We start from the raw sequence: 15,659 nt of genomic DNA on the forward strand, positions 1-15,659 counted from the left end.
TCGACCACTAGAAGTTGTGCGTACGAATGGTCTGAGCTGTACACTTTCCCACAAGTTCAAAATTAATAAATACTAACCTTTGTGGGAAATCTGATGCACACAAGGTTGCTAGTTTTTTTGTGCACACACACCTGATAAATGAGACTTCCTAGAAGGCCTTGGTGACCCATTCATTCACATCTCTTCTCTTTCACAACAACATGGATAGAACGGAAGCCCAAAATAGCCCTGGGGATGAGGACGAGGTGAGGACATGGGGGATGGGGACCTGTGACGTAGACACTTACTTACCAATCTCAAAGCTCCCGTCGATGACGCCTGTAAGGTAACTGGGGATGTCAAAGCGCCTCTCCAGCTGGGTTATTGTGCTCTTCATGTAGCTGCCAGACAAGGCCTTGGCAAAGTAGGCAAACGACAGAGCCACAAGGAACATCTGAAGAGCATGAGGGGAGAAAGGAAGGAGAAAGGAAGGCGGCAGAAAGTGAGACATAGAAGAAAGGGGATGGGGAGAAAGAGATATTGATTGTTAATAATTAATACATATCGGGTTGTACTTGTATCCAGATTTTCATCATCAGAGAGAGGGAGAGTTACCCCTGTGTTGCTGTACACCACAGCTCTACTTTTCATAGGCTCATTAGCCTATTTTAGCTCCTGCTATCACATTTCCTGTTTAATATTCAACTAGGCCTACATCATAGAAGCACAGAGGAGAGGAGGATAGAAGAGGGAAAGGAAAAGGGGGGATGGAGGATGAGAGGGAAAGCAGAGTGTATCTGTAACTACAGGGTATTGAGGAAGACCCGGACAAAGAGAGGATTAAGAGTCTACATCAGACTTAAGATGGCTCCTTATGTGAGAGACCGATGACTCAACCCAAGCAACTGATGAAGAAAGGATTGGTTTTGACTAGGAGAGGGAACTTATACATTATGGATTGGCCTCCAGTCTTAGAAAAAAAGGTGCTATCTAGAACCTAAAAGAGATCTTTGGATGTCCCCATAGGATATCCTTTTAAAGAACTCTTGTTGGCTCCAGGTAGAACCCTTTTGGTTTCAAGTAGAACCCAAAATTATTCTACCTGGAACCCTAAAGGCTTTTACCTGGAACCAAATGTGTTATCCTATGGGGACAGCTGAAGAACCCAGTGTGTGTCCCAGTCTGTTTCTGATGTCCTTATGGAACTGTCGTGCCAAACATGTTTGGAAATTAGTGACAAGGTGTTGGCAAGATAGCACAAACAGATCGGGGACTAGGCTAGGAAAGATGAGCTCCAGCATCCATTGCATCAGTCTTCCCGCTCTGGGCCACTCACGACTAGCAACACCTCCCATCTCTCTCACAATGAGTAATGTTTGTCTTCTCACAGCGGCACGTCCACATTCCCATGGGCTTTTCCACATCAAAGACTAGCCCGGGAAACTACACTGAACAAAAATATAAACGCAACATGTAAAGTGTTGATCCATTGTTTTATGAGCTGAAATAAAAGATCCCTGAAATTTTCCATATGCACAAAAAGCTTATTTCTCTCAAATTTTGTACACAAATTTGTTCATATCCTTGTCAGTGAGCATTTCTCATTTGCCAATATAATGTATCCACCTGACAGGTGTGGCATATCAAGAAGCTGATTAAACATCATGATAATTACACAGGTGCACCTTGCGCTGGGGGCAATAAAAGGCCACTCTAAAATGTGCAGTTTTGTCACACAACACAATGCCAGAGATGTCTCAACTTTTGAGGGAGCGTGCAATCGGCATGCTGACTGCAGGAATGTCCACCAGAGCAGAGCTCTGTTGCCAGAGAATTTAATGTTAATTTCACTATCATAAGCTGCCTCCAAAGTCGTTTTAGAGCATTTGGCAGTACATCCAACTGGCATCACAACCACAGACTATTTGTATGGCGTTATGTGGGGGAGAGGTTTTGGTGGCGGTGTAGGTATGGTATGGGCAGGAATCGGTTAAGGACAGCGAAAAAAATTGCATTTAATCGGTGGCAATTTGAGTGCACAAAAATACAGTGACGAGATCCTGAGGCCCATTATTAGGCCTGTATTCTGTATTCACATTTGTGTGAAATCCATAGATTAGGATCTAAGGAATTGATTTAAATTGACTGATTTCCTCATGAACTGTAACTCAGTAAAATCTTTTAAATTGTTGCATGTTTATATTTTTGTTCAGTATATTTTTTGAAAAGCACCACAACACTCTTCTAGTACACATTGAAATGAGCATGTCTTTGGCATTGTAATAACTGAAAACCCAAACATTATACAGACGTTCCTGTGGCACTGTGAAAGAAAGAAAGAAAGAAAGAAAGAAAGAAAGAAAGAAAGAGGCGGTGTCCGAATACTCGTACTCAAAATAGAAGGCATTTTGAGTACACATTGAGTACATATTAGACACTTTTTTATAGAATTGCAAGAAAATGAGCTTTAAAACTGCAAAATGTCTGCATCCCATGAAAGAAATTGTAGAATTGCAGGAAATAAGTTTTAAACCTGCAAAATGTTCTCTCCGCCAACAAGAGGGGTGTGAACGGTTTGTGTCATGTGATCAGTGCTTCTGCCAATTGAAATAGGAGTGGCACGCACATGCGGGATGTTCCCCCAATGCTGGAAGGGGGGTCTGAGTGAAAAACTTTGGGAACCACTGCATTAAATGACGTATTCTTAGTATGGGTGTGTCTAGTACGTTGATATTTGTTGCTTACTGTATACAGTTTTACTAAACAGTACGTTCTAAATAGTATGATTAGTACACAGTATGTAGTTTTAGTAAGTGGTAAGAAAGACAGATTTTGAACACGACCAGAGAGTGAGAGCGAGAGAGAGAGAGATAAAGCAAGAAAGAGAGAGAGAGAGAGAGACAGAGAGTGAGAGTTGAAGAGGAGACCATTTGTGGATTAAATGGCTGGTTAAACGAGTGTTTTAATGGATCCCTCAGCAGTGATGTCCTTTGCATGTTCTGCATACAGGCTACAGCACACACCATCAATCCATCCAGCCAGTCAAAACTATAAAACAAACAAAACATAGCAGTCCGTTATGGTACCATTATTGTTCATTTGAGGCATTAAGAAATTAACTCATGAATGATAACACCCCAGAGAGTTTACTTTAGTATGTATGATCTACACTGGCAGCCAGCCAAAAATCACTAGAAAGCACAAGCCCAATTACAGAGATAAACATCAATTCAGGCTTGCAACCACAACTGGAAGACAAGTGATAATTCAGGGTCTAATTCATGGTTGGATGGGACATTATCTCTCCCAAGTGCATTGTAATTCAAAATGGTCAGGGGGTTCCTAATGAACCTTCAAGGCTGTTCGCTTGCAATAGCGTATGCCTCATTAACAACCTCCCCCTCTTTCTAACCATACTACATTCTATTTAAAACATACTGTTTAGTACAAACGTATGCAGTAAGCAACAAATATCAACATACTTCTCATCCATACTGAGAAGGCGTCATCAAATGCGAAATCACGCTTGTTCCTCGCCATTCGTACATTTTTGTGGAGCACATCCCCTATTCTGATTATCAGCTGTTGTCGAACACATGTGGGTGTGAAAAGACGATTATCTTCCTCAATAGTGTGCAACGAATTCTACTCGATGAAATAAATATACCATCCTGGCATTTAAAGTATACTCGATTTGCTAAATGTCAGAAACGCAAAAAAAAAAAATATTTTGCATACTCAAACGGACTACTATTTAGGAAGCAAGTACGGGTATCTGGACATGGCCAATATCTCCCTCTGTCTGGGTCTCCCTGTGTCCCTCTCTCTCTCCCCCCTTTCTATCTCCCACCCTCCTCTCTCTCTTCATTTTCAGACAGTCAAATCCAGAGCAGCTGTTGGGCAGGAGAGGTAGGAGAGGAAAGGCAGGAATAAGGGAAGACAGGAGAAAGGAGAGATATCTTGCATTATTCCTTCCTTTCCTCTCTCCTGCCTGGGCCCAACAGTCAATTAGTTCTCTAATTCCCTCAGGGTAGACAAAAGACACGTGAAGAATACAACCTTTTTGTTGTTCTAAGCTAATCATGGCTTCAATTCTGTAATCTCTCTCAATCTCTCGGGGGTTTGAAAATGGGTCAGAAAACCTTGGTCATGATTCTCCCTGTGCCTTGTAGTCCTGATTGAAGGAACCAATATCAATCAATCAAAATGTATAGAGCCCTTTTTACATCAGCCAATGTAACAAAGTGCTAATACAGAAACCCAGCCTAATACTCCAAACAGCAAGCAATGCAGATGTAGGAGCATGGTGGCTAGGAAAAACTCCCTAGAAAGGCAGGAACCTAGGATGAAACCTAGAGAGGAACCAGGCTCTGAGGGTTGGCCAGTCCTCTTCAGGCTGTGCTGGGTGGAGATTATAACAGTAGATGGCCAAGATATTCAAAAGTTCATAGATTACTTGAGATCCACTTCACGCATGTAACCTATTCTTTCCTGCAAATAATTTAGTGTGGGTGAGCGGTTTGCTGATGTCAACATTGTGAACAGCGTGCCCCATGATGGCGGTAGGGTTATGGTATGGGCAGGCATAAGCTACAGACAACGAACACAATTACATTTTAGCGATTGCAATTTCAATGCATAGAGATACCGTGCCAAGATCCTGAGGCCCATTGTCGTGCCATTCATCTGCCAACATCACCTCATGTTTCAGCATGATAATACACAGACCCATGTCGCAAGGATCTGTACACAATTCCTGGAAGCTGAAAATGTCCTAGTGCTTCGATGGCCTGAATACTCACCAGACATGTCACCCATTGAGCATGTTTGGGATGCTCTGGATCGATGTGTATGACAGCGTGTTCCAGTTCCTGCCCATATCCAGCAACTTCGCACAGCCAAAGAAGAGGAGTAGGACAACATTCTACAGGCCACAATCAACAGCCTGATCAACTCAAATGTGAAGAAAATGTGTCGCACATCATGAGGCAAATGGTAGTCACACCAGATGCTGACTGGTTTTCTGATCCCCGCCCCTACCTTTGTTTCAAAGGTTTATGACCAACCGATGCATATCTGTTTTCCCAGTTATGTGAAAGCCATAGATTAAGGCCTAATTTATTTCAGATGTCTGACTTCCTTATGTGAACTATAACTCAGTAAAATCTTTGAAATGGTTGCATGCTGCGTTTATATTTTTGTTCAGTATACATGTTCATAGAGGAGAATAATTATTTTGTACATTTTTTTTTTTTTTTACAAAATAGAGGCATACAAAGACAAAATAAATGTGATACAGTGTGGAAATAATAACATGACTGAAGGAAATGCATGCACTACTCATGAAACATTTTTTGAACTTTGATTATTCAAAAACATAAAATACAGTCAAAAATATATTTTGGCCATATTGCCTTACTCTGAGCTAGATCACAGTTAGATGACATTACACATGCATGGAAGTAGCAACCAGACCAGCAACCAAACCTTGCACGTGACCAGAGCCCTCTGGAGCCTAATTTCCCAGAATTTACCACTACGGCTTCAGGATTTCCTCTGCTGGTAACTCTATCGGAGGCTATTAGGATACAGAGAGCAGCAAGAGTAATCTCAGGTGCATAAGGGTTTAGAGAAGAGCTAACAAATCCTAGCTAACAGCTAACAAATCCATTCGGCTCTTCTATAATGACATGGCATTTCTAATGTTTAGTTATTCAGACAGACACAGCAGCCTAGTAGGTAGAAGACTTTGCATAAGCTTGTCTAATGGGACTACATAATTATATTGTCTCCTAGAATAAATATCCTGTATCAACAGATCAAAGTAGAATGGCAAGTAGGCCTAGAATATCTCTTACACTAATAGAAAACCAATAACTCAGTGATCTGCATTTAATTGAAAGGAAAACACTGTCTGAGCCCAGCTCTGAATTTATGTCATCACATCTATGGTCCACATGTGTGTCAACATGTTTAAGTCAAATCTCACTGACAGCACTGTCATAACTAGCATAGTCACAGTTAATCAGCTTTAGTTAGTCATACGGTTTCAATGCAAGGCCATACAATAGAGCCTTTCTTTACACCCCAACAAAGGGTCTATAGAGTGTTCGCAGTCACAATTAGCCCATGATCAACCCAAAATGTATTTTTTTGCATGGTCATATTATGCCTATCTAGGTTACACGTGGATTAGCCATATCTATGACTAAAAAGAGAATACTTTTACAATCTGAGCTCTATTGTATCTCTTTATTTTAGATCTTTGATTTCTAAAATGTCTTCTAGCCATAGAAATGGCTACATGTGAATATTCAAACATAAGTTGATCATAGCCATATTAGCCCCATTGCCTCATCTCATTGTGAATATGAAAGAGAAAAAGTTAGCACTTTACCTTAAAGAACAGAAATGACCAGGAAGCCCATTTACTAAGAAATAACATGGCAAAATGGTAATAAACGAATCATCTATTAATTACTCAGGCTATTTGTTTCTTTGGGATTCATTTGAATCAAGCACCACTAGTGTCACCTTAGAGAGCTTTTTATGTCTCTATTTTGGTTTGGTCAGGGTGTGATTTGGGTGGGCATTCTATGTTCCTTTTTCTATGTTTTGTATTTCTTTGTTTTGGCCGGGTATGGTTCTCAATCAGGGACAGCTGACTATCATTGTCTCTGATTGGGAACCATACTTGGGTAGCTTTTCCCACCTATGTTTTGTGGGTAGTTGTTTTCTGTTTAGTGTTCTTCACCTGACAGGACTGTTTCGGTTTCACATTGTTATTTTTGTTTCAGTGTTCCGTTCAATAAAAGTCATGAACACTTACCACGCTGCACTTTGGTCTGATTCCTCCTCATCCGACGACGACACCCGTTACAACTAGGCACCATTTGCTTACACCATTTGTCTACCAGAAAGTACCCATTCGAGTTACCACGTACTTTCCTGTTAAATAGTCTAACAATACCAGTGGAAACAATCCGACGATATGCTAACCAGTAGAATATTGTGATATGTATTTATCATGGCATTACAGTTCAAACAAGCACCATAGAACCCCGAGCCACACCGGCTGGCTAACTAACAATCCTGAGAAACTGACCTTTTTCAACTTTGAACATACTTCAACAAACAGTCTTATTTTAAGAGGCTGAGACACCATTGTCTCATGTAGCTTTAATCCTGAAGAATAACAAGCTGCTACTCTCTGAGCTCTGAGGTGGACGCAAATCCTTTGTGTCAGAGGGAAGAATGTTTTTAGGCAATTAAAGGCCTACTCCTTGATTAAAAAAACAGCTATAAAGCTGAAGGATGGGGCTTCACAATAGGTTGAAAACTCAGTGTAGTGACTAAAATATTCATTAAACACCTATTTTACAGTGGCATCTGACTAAATAGAGCCAGAAAAACTAGAAGTAAACTAAAATGATTTTTCATTTCAGTTTACTAAAACGAGACAAAATGATCTACGTGACTAACATCTAACTACTAAGTGTGGACTGGACAAGAGTTTTTGAAGAGATTGAGAGCTTTTCAATAATAACCATGAATAATATTAGCAACACAGATGTGCAGTTCTGTTAAGCAGTGGGAAGGATGTGTCACACCCGGCAAACACAGCCGGTGAGCTGCAGGGGAGAAAGCGATGCGTGTGGGCAGAAAAGTAGACAGGCTCCGCTCCGGCTCCATTTATACATAATACGCAGGTGACTCTCTTGCTTCACTTGAGCTAACCAATCACCACCAGCCTTCTATTTAGCTACCCTTTGCCTTAAGAAACACACACTGCTTTAAGAAATAAAAAACAATAGCCGCACTGAGTTTAATAGTAAAACAAAACTCTAGCTATGTTTTTCTCTCCCTTGAGTAGGCTATAGAAAAGTAGTCTTTCACACTGCATTTCATACACAGGTTCTGTAGCCAACGTAGCCAAGTCTACCTCTATTCCTGAGAGAAAACTGATTAATTCTAGACCTTAGGCTACCCTTCAAAGGACATGACCCATAATACCGCCGCTACGTTTGTTGGGCCACTACACTATATCTGACTGGGTAAATAACTTTATTTTGAGTTAATGTGGAACCAGTGGCTCAGACTTGAACACTTGGACCAGGACACGAGCACTGGGACTTGGACTTCAGCCATAGGGACTTGTGACTCAGACTCGATCCGTAGCTTATGCCTACCCATACCGCTACCATGGGGCACGTTGACATCAGAAAACAGCTCGCCCACACAACGCCATATAAGTGGTCTGTGGTTGTGAGGCCGGTTGGACATACTGCTAAATTCTCTAAAATGACATTGGAGGCGGCTAATGGTAGAGAAATTAACATTCAATCCTCTGGCAAAAGCTCTGGTGGACATTCCTGCAGTCATCATGACAATTGCACGCTCAAAACTTGAGACATCTGTCGCATTCTGTTGTGTGACAAAACTGCACATTTTAGAGTGACCTTTTATTGTCCCCAGCACTAATATGAGTCTAATATGTTAGTATTTGTTGCCTACTGCATACAGTCTTACTAAACAGTATGTTCTAAATTGTATGTAGTATGATAAGTACAGTTTTAGTAAGTTATAGGCTAAACAGATTTCGCACACGGCTATGGACTGTCAGCCTTAGCATCCACTGTGTCTATGAATTTTAGGGTGGCTACAAAATTTCCCTTGGCCCATTCAGTTTATAATTTCTTTGTATTTTTTATTTAACTAGGGAAGTCAGTTAAGAACAAATTCTTATTTACAATGACGGCCTACCCCGGCCAAACCCAGACGACGCTGGGTCAATTGTGTGCCATTCTATGGGACTCCCAATCACAGTGATTCATGTGATTCAACCTGGATTCGAACCGGGGCACATGTTTAGTATTAGTGGATTGAATATATCTCTTTGCCCGAGTGGCGCAGTGGATATATCAAAGGAATTTAAAAGGGAGAAAGAGGATGTAGGCTGAGAGTTGTGAAGCAAGTTCAGGGAGTGAATAAATGTAATAAATAAATGAACAAAACAAGAAACACAAACAGCACACCGACATGAAACAGGAACAATGGCAACTGGGGAAGAAACAAAAGGGAATGACATATAAAGGGCAGGTAATCAAGGAGGTGATGGAGTCCAGGTGAGTGTCATAATGCGCATAACGCTGGTGACAGGAGTGCTCAATAACGAGCAGCCTGGTGACCTAGAGTCTGGAGAGGGAGTACACAGGCCGGAGAGGGAGTACACAGGCCAGAGAGGGAGTACACGGTCCACTCCGGGATCAGGAGTGAACCGGTCACCTCTGCTAAGGCGTGGGAACATGTTGATCCGGCTGAGGCGCGGAAACATGATGACCTAGAGTGCCGGAGAGAGAGCATACGTGACAGTACCCCCTCCCTGGCGCATTCGGCTCCAGCCGCAGGACGCCAACCAAAGAGAAGATCCCGGGGATCCGGAGTGGACCGGTCGCCTCCGCTGAGGCGTAGAAACCTCACGAACCGGCAGAGGCGTGAGAGCCTGATGAGCTGGCTGAGATCTGCCCGGTTGCCTCAGTCGAGGCACGGGAACCTGTTCACCAGCTGAGGCATGGGAGCCTATCGAACACACTGAGGCAAGGCAGCCTGTCGAGCCAGCTGACACATGGGAGCCTATCGATCCCGCTGAGGTATGGAAACCTGTCAGGCCAGCTGAGGCAGGGGAACCCGACAAACCGGCTGAGGCCTCCCAGGTAGCTCCAGTACGGACACCCGGACCCGACATCACCTCCAACACCAAATCATAAAACAACAAAAAACACTCCCTGATGCTTCCCCTTGTTTATGGCATCATTCTGTAATGCTGTATGCTGAGAGTCGGGAAGCAAGTTCAGGGAGTGAGTACATTTAATGTATAAATGAATAAAACAAGAAACACAAACAGCGCACCGACATGAAACAGGAACAATGACGACTGGGGAAGAAATCAAAGGGAATGACATATAAAGAGCAGGTAATGAAGGAGGTGATGGAGTCCAGGTGAGTGTCAATCTGCGCGTAATGCTGTTGACAGGTGTGCGCCATAACGAGCAGCCTGGTGACCTAGAGGCCAGAGAGGGAGCACACGTGACAGTTCCTAATGTGCTCTGTTGGGAGAGCAACGTCAGTCACTTTTCATGTTTCACTATGGCAACAACGTTCGTTGGCAGGTATTAGATTGACTGACATACTTTCCAGAGTGCTTCAGGAGAAAACAACAGAAGTCCATAACCCGAGAGGGTAGAACTGAGCTAATATCCTTGGGATATGGACCACTACATTGGCTCTCTCCAGATATATTGTCCCCATCCATACAGTCAGCGGGGTTCTCCGTTCATCGTGTGGATAGGCAGAAGGAACTTTCCGGGAAACAGAGGTGGAGGAGTATGTCTCATGATTAACAACATGGTGTGATTGTGGTAACGTACAGGAATTCCCAATCTGGAATAACACATCTAATTCTGACCACATTAGCTCCCAAAATAATTTTTGGGGGTTATATTCACTGCCTACACAGCGACGGCTCTCAAGGAACTACACTGAACTTCGTGCAAACTGGAAACTGCATATCCTGAGACAGCACATGCTGCATACTCTCCCTTCTGGGATGGCTACAAGGCCCTCCCCAACCCTGCCTTCTGCAAAGGGAATGGAAACACTTCAGGAAGTGAAGCTGAGCAAAGACATGTATTCAATCCACTAATACTAAACATGTGCTTGTATCTTAGAAAAATCTCAGTTTTTATCATTTTGATCTTGAACAATGTTTATTAGAGGTATGGGTAGTGCCATCTTGAATTGCCATAGTAACGACTGACACCCATGAGTCATTGGTAGGAGTGAGAAAATTGGGAGTTGTGGCATGGAGACTGAAAGTGAATGCTGCCACTGGGTGGCGCTTCACCTTTACTGGACCTGAACGATTTCTCACAACTTTGACAGCTCTGTCAGGACAACAATAACCAGTTGTGCATTAGGGGGCGCTCTTTTAATTTTTGGATAAAAAAACGTTCCCGTTTTAAACAAGATATTTTGTCACGAAAAGATGCTCGACTATGCATATAATTGACAGCTTTGGAAAGGAAACACTCTGACGTTTCCAAAACTGCAAAGATATTGTCTGTGAGTGCCACAGAACTAATGCTACAGGCGAAACCAAGATGAAATTTCATACAGGAAGTACCCCAGATTTTGAATGCGCTGTGTTCCAATGTCTCCTTATATGGCTGTGAATGCGCCAGGAATGAGCCTACACTTTCTGTCGTTTCCCCAAGGTGTCTGCAGCATTGTGACGTATTTGTAGGCATATCATTGGAAGATTGACCATAAGAGACTACATTTACCAGGTTCCCGCATGGTGTCCTCCGTCAAAATTATCTCCAGCTGCGTGCACAAAAACAACTTGAGGATTGATTCTAAACAATGTTTGCCATGTTTCTGTCGATATTATGGAGTTAATTTGGAAAAAAGTTCGGCGTTGTAATGACTGAATTTTCTTTTTTTTTTCTTAGCCAAATGTGATGAACAAAACAGAGCGATTTCTCCTACACAACTAATATTTTTGGAAAAACTGAACATTTGCTATCTAACTGAGAGTCTCCTCATTGAAAACATTCGAAGTTCTTCAAAGGTAAATTATTTTATTTGAATGCTTTTCTTGTTTTTGTGAAAATGTTGCCTGCTGAATGCTAGGCTTATTGCTATGCTAGCTATCAATACTCAAATCAAATCAAATCAAATTTTATTTGTCACATACACATGGTTAGCAGATGTTAATGCGAGTGTAGCGAAATGCTTGTGCTTCTAGTTCCGACAATGCAGTAATAACGAACAAGTAATCTAACTAACAATTCCAAAAAAACTACTGTCTTATACACAGTGTAAGGGGATAAAGAATATGTACATAAGGATATATGAATGAGTGATGGTACAGAGCAGCATAGGCAAGATACAGTAGATGATATCGAGTACAGTATATACATATGAGATGAGTATGTAAACCAAGTGGCATAGTTAAAGTGGCTAGTGATACATGTATTACATAAGGATGCAGTCGATGATATAGAGTACAGTATCTACGTATGCATATGAGATGAATAATGTAGGGTAAGTAACATTATATAAGGTAGCATTGTTTAAAGTGGCTAGTGATATATTTACATCATTTCCCATCAATTCCCATTATTAAAGTGGCTGGAGTAGAGTCAGTGTCATTGACAGTGTGTTGGCAGTAGCCACTCAATGTTAGTGGTGGCTGTTTAACAGTCTGATGGCCTTGAGATAGAAGCTGTTTTTCAGTCTCTCGGTCCCAGCTTTGATGCACCTGTACTGACCTCGCCTTCTGGATGACAGCGGGGTGAACAGGCAGTGGCTCGGGTGGTTGATGTCCTTGATGATCTTTATGGCCTTCCTGTAGCATCGGATGGTGTAGGTGTCCTGGAGGGCAGGTAATTTGCCCCCGGTGATGCGTTGTGCAGACCTCACTACCCTCTGGAGAGCCTTACGGTTGAGGGCGGTGCAGTTGCCATACCAGGCAGTGATACAGCCCGCCAGGATGCTCTCGATTGTGCATCTGTAGAAGTTTGTGAGTGCTTTTGGTGACAAGCCGAATTTCTTCAGCCTCCTGAGGTTGAAGAGGCGCTGCTGCGCCTTCCTCACGATGCTGTCTGTGTGAGTGGACCAATTCAGTTTGTCTGTGATGTGTATGCCGAGGAACTTAAAACTTGCTACCCTCTCCACTACTGTTCCATCGATGTGGATGGGGGGTGTTCCCTCTGCTGTTTCCAAGTCCACAATCATCTCCTTAGTTTTGTTGACGTTGAGTGTGAGGTTATTTTCCTGACACCACACTCCGAGGGCCCTCACCTCCTCCCTGTAGGCCGTCTCGTCGTTGTTGGTAATCAAGCCTACCACTGTTGTGTCGTCCGCAAACTTGATGATTGAGTTAGAGGCGTGCATGGCCACGCAGTCGTGGGTGAACAGGGAGTACAGGAGAGGGCTCAGAACGCACCCTTGTGGGGCCCCAGTGTTGAGGATAGGTCGGGTTGGAGATGTTGTTTCCTACCCTCACCACCTGGGGGTGGCCCTTCAGGAAGTCCAGTACCCAGTTGCACAGGGTTTGGAGGGTACTATGGTGTTAAATGCTGAACTGTAGTCGATGAACAGCATTCTCACATAGCTATTCCTCTTGTCCAGATGGGTTAGGGCAGTGTGCAGTGTGGTTGAGATTGCATCGTCTGTGGACCTATTTGGGCGGTAAGCAAATTGGAGTGGGTCTAGGGTGTCAGGTAGGGTGGAGGTGATATGGTCCTTGATTAGTCTCTCAAAGCACTTCATGATGACGGATGAGAGTGCTACGGGGCGGTAGTCGTTTAGCTCAGTTACCTTAGCTTTCTTGGGAACAGGAACAATGGTGGCCCTCTTGAAGCATGTGGGAACAGCAGACTGGTATAGGGATTGATTGAATATGTCCGTAAACACACCGGCCAGCTGGTCTGCGCATGCTCTGAGGGCGCGGCTGGGGATGCCGTCTGGGCCTGCAGCCTTGCGAGGGTTAACACGTTTAAATGTCTTACTCACTTCGGCTGCAGTGAAGGAGAGCCCTCATGTTTTCGTTGCAGGCCGTGTCAGTGGCACTGTATTGTCCTCAAAGCGGGCAAAAAAGTTATTTAGTCTGCCTGGGAGCAAGACATCCTGGTCCGTGACTGGGCTGGGTTTCTTCCTGTAGTCCGTGATTGACTGTAGACCCTGCACATGCCTCTTGTGTCTGAGCCGTTGAATTGAGATTCTACTTTGTCTCTGTACTGGCGCTTAGCTTGTTTGATAGCCTTGCGGAGGGAATAGCTGCACTGTTTGTATTCAGTTATGTTACCAGACACCTTGCCCTGATTAAAAGCAGTGGTTCGTGCCTTCAGTTTCACACGAATGCTGCCATCAATCCAAGGTTTCTGGTTAGGGAATGTTTTAATCGTTGCTATGGGAACGACATCTTCAACGCACGTTCTAATGAACTCGCACACCGAATCAGCGTATTCGTCAATGTTGTTGTCTGACGCAATACGAAACATCTCCCAGTCCACGTGATGGAAGCAGTCTTGGAGTGTGGAGTCAGCTTGGTCGGACCAGCGTTGGACAGACCTCAGCGTGGGAGCCTCTTGTTTTAGTTTCTGTCTGTAGGCAGGGATCAACAAAATGGAGTCGTGGTCAGCTTTTCCGAAAGGGGGGCGGGGCAGGGCCTTATATGCGTCGCGGAAGTTAGAGTAACAATGATCCAGGGTCTTTCCACCCCTGGTTGCGCAATCGATATGCTGATAAAATTTAGGGAGTCTTGTTTTCAGATTAGCCTTGTTAAAATCCCCAGCTACAATGAATGCAGCCTCCGGATAAATCGGTTCCAGTTTGCAGAGAGTTAAATAAAGTTCGTTCAGAGCGAGAAGAATGCTAGGGAGTGGTGCACGGTGTGCCCGTCTCCGGAGTCTGACCAGAAGACCGCTTCGTTTCCCTCTTTTTCTGAGTCGTTTTTTTGGGTCGCTGCATGTAATCCACTCCGTTACACTGGTTGTAAGGCAGAACACAGGATCCGCATCGCGAAAAACATATTCTTGGTCGTACTGATGGTGAGTTGACGCTGATCTTATATTCAGTAGTTCTTCTCGGCTGTATGTAATGAAACCTAAGATGACCTGGGGTACTAGTGTAAGAAATAACACGTAAAAAAAAAAACAAAACTGCATAGTTTCCTAGGAACGCGAAGCGAGGCGGCCATCTCTGTCTCTGTATACAAATATTTACACATGTTAAGTTGGCTGAAAATAAACGCAGTTGACAGTGAGAGGACGTTTCTTATTTATGACCGGTAGGACGAGGGGTGGGGGTGTCTGTCTATTTGTCAATAACAGCTGGTGCGCAATGTCTAATATTAAGGCAGTCTCGAGGTATTGCTCGCCTGAGGTAGAGAACCTCATGATAAGCAGTAGACGACACTATCTACCAAGAGAGTTTTCGTCTATATTTTTTGTAGCTGTGCACAAAGCTAGACGTGCACAAAGTAGACGTGCACAAAGTAGACGTGCACAAAGTTCTCTCTCGCCCTCCATTTGGAAAATCTGACCATAATCCTATCCTCCTGATTTCTGCTTACAAGCAACAACTAAAGCAGGAAGTACCAGTGACTCGCTCAATATGGAAATGGTCAGATGATGCAGATGATATGCTGCAGGACTGGTTTGCTAGTACAGAATGGAATATGTTCTGGGATTCATCCAATGTATTGAGGAGTATACATACCACAATCAGTGGCTTCATCAATAAGTGCATCGATGACATCGTCCCCACAGTGACTGTACGTACATATCCCAACCAGAAGCCATGGATTACAGGCAACATCCGCACTGAGCTAAAGGCTAGACCTGCCGCTTTCAAGGAGCGGGACACTAATACGAACACTTATAAGAAACCTGCTAAGCCCTCAGACAAACCATCAAACAGGCAAAGCGTCAATACAGGACTAAGATTAAATCCTACTACATGTGTCAGGACTTGCAAACTATTACAGACTAAGAGAAACCCAGCCGTGAGCTGCCAAGTGATGAGAGCCAACCAGACAGGCTAAATGCCTTTTATGCTCACTTCGAGGCAAGCAACACTTAAGCATGCATGAGAGCACCAGCTGATCCGGATGA

At 43.5% G+C, this 15,659-nt stretch overlaps 1 protein-coding gene across 2 annotated transcripts in view; it reads right to left on the reverse strand.

The window, feature by feature from the left end:
- Window positions 1-15,659, reverse strand: part of LOC112216885 (solute carrier organic anion transporter family member 1C1-like) — a 52,149-nt gene that overhangs the window by 21,022 nt on the left and 15,468 nt on the right. For both annotated transcript variants that reach the window (XM_042300195.1, XM_042300194.1), the window contains exon 3: window positions 292-433. In XM_042300195.1, the coding sequence (XP_042156129.1) occupies window positions 292-433 (142 nt within the window). The remainder of the gene's footprint in view (window positions 1-291; window positions 434-15,659) is intronic.

The sequence above is a fragment of the Oncorhynchus tshawytscha genome, linkage group LG17 (genome assembly GCF_018296145.1).
Source record: "Oncorhynchus tshawytscha isolate Ot180627B linkage group LG17, Otsh_v2.0, whole genome shotgun sequence".
Lineage (NCBI taxonomy): Eukaryota > Metazoa > Chordata > Actinopteri > Salmoniformes > Salmonidae > Oncorhynchus > Oncorhynchus tshawytscha.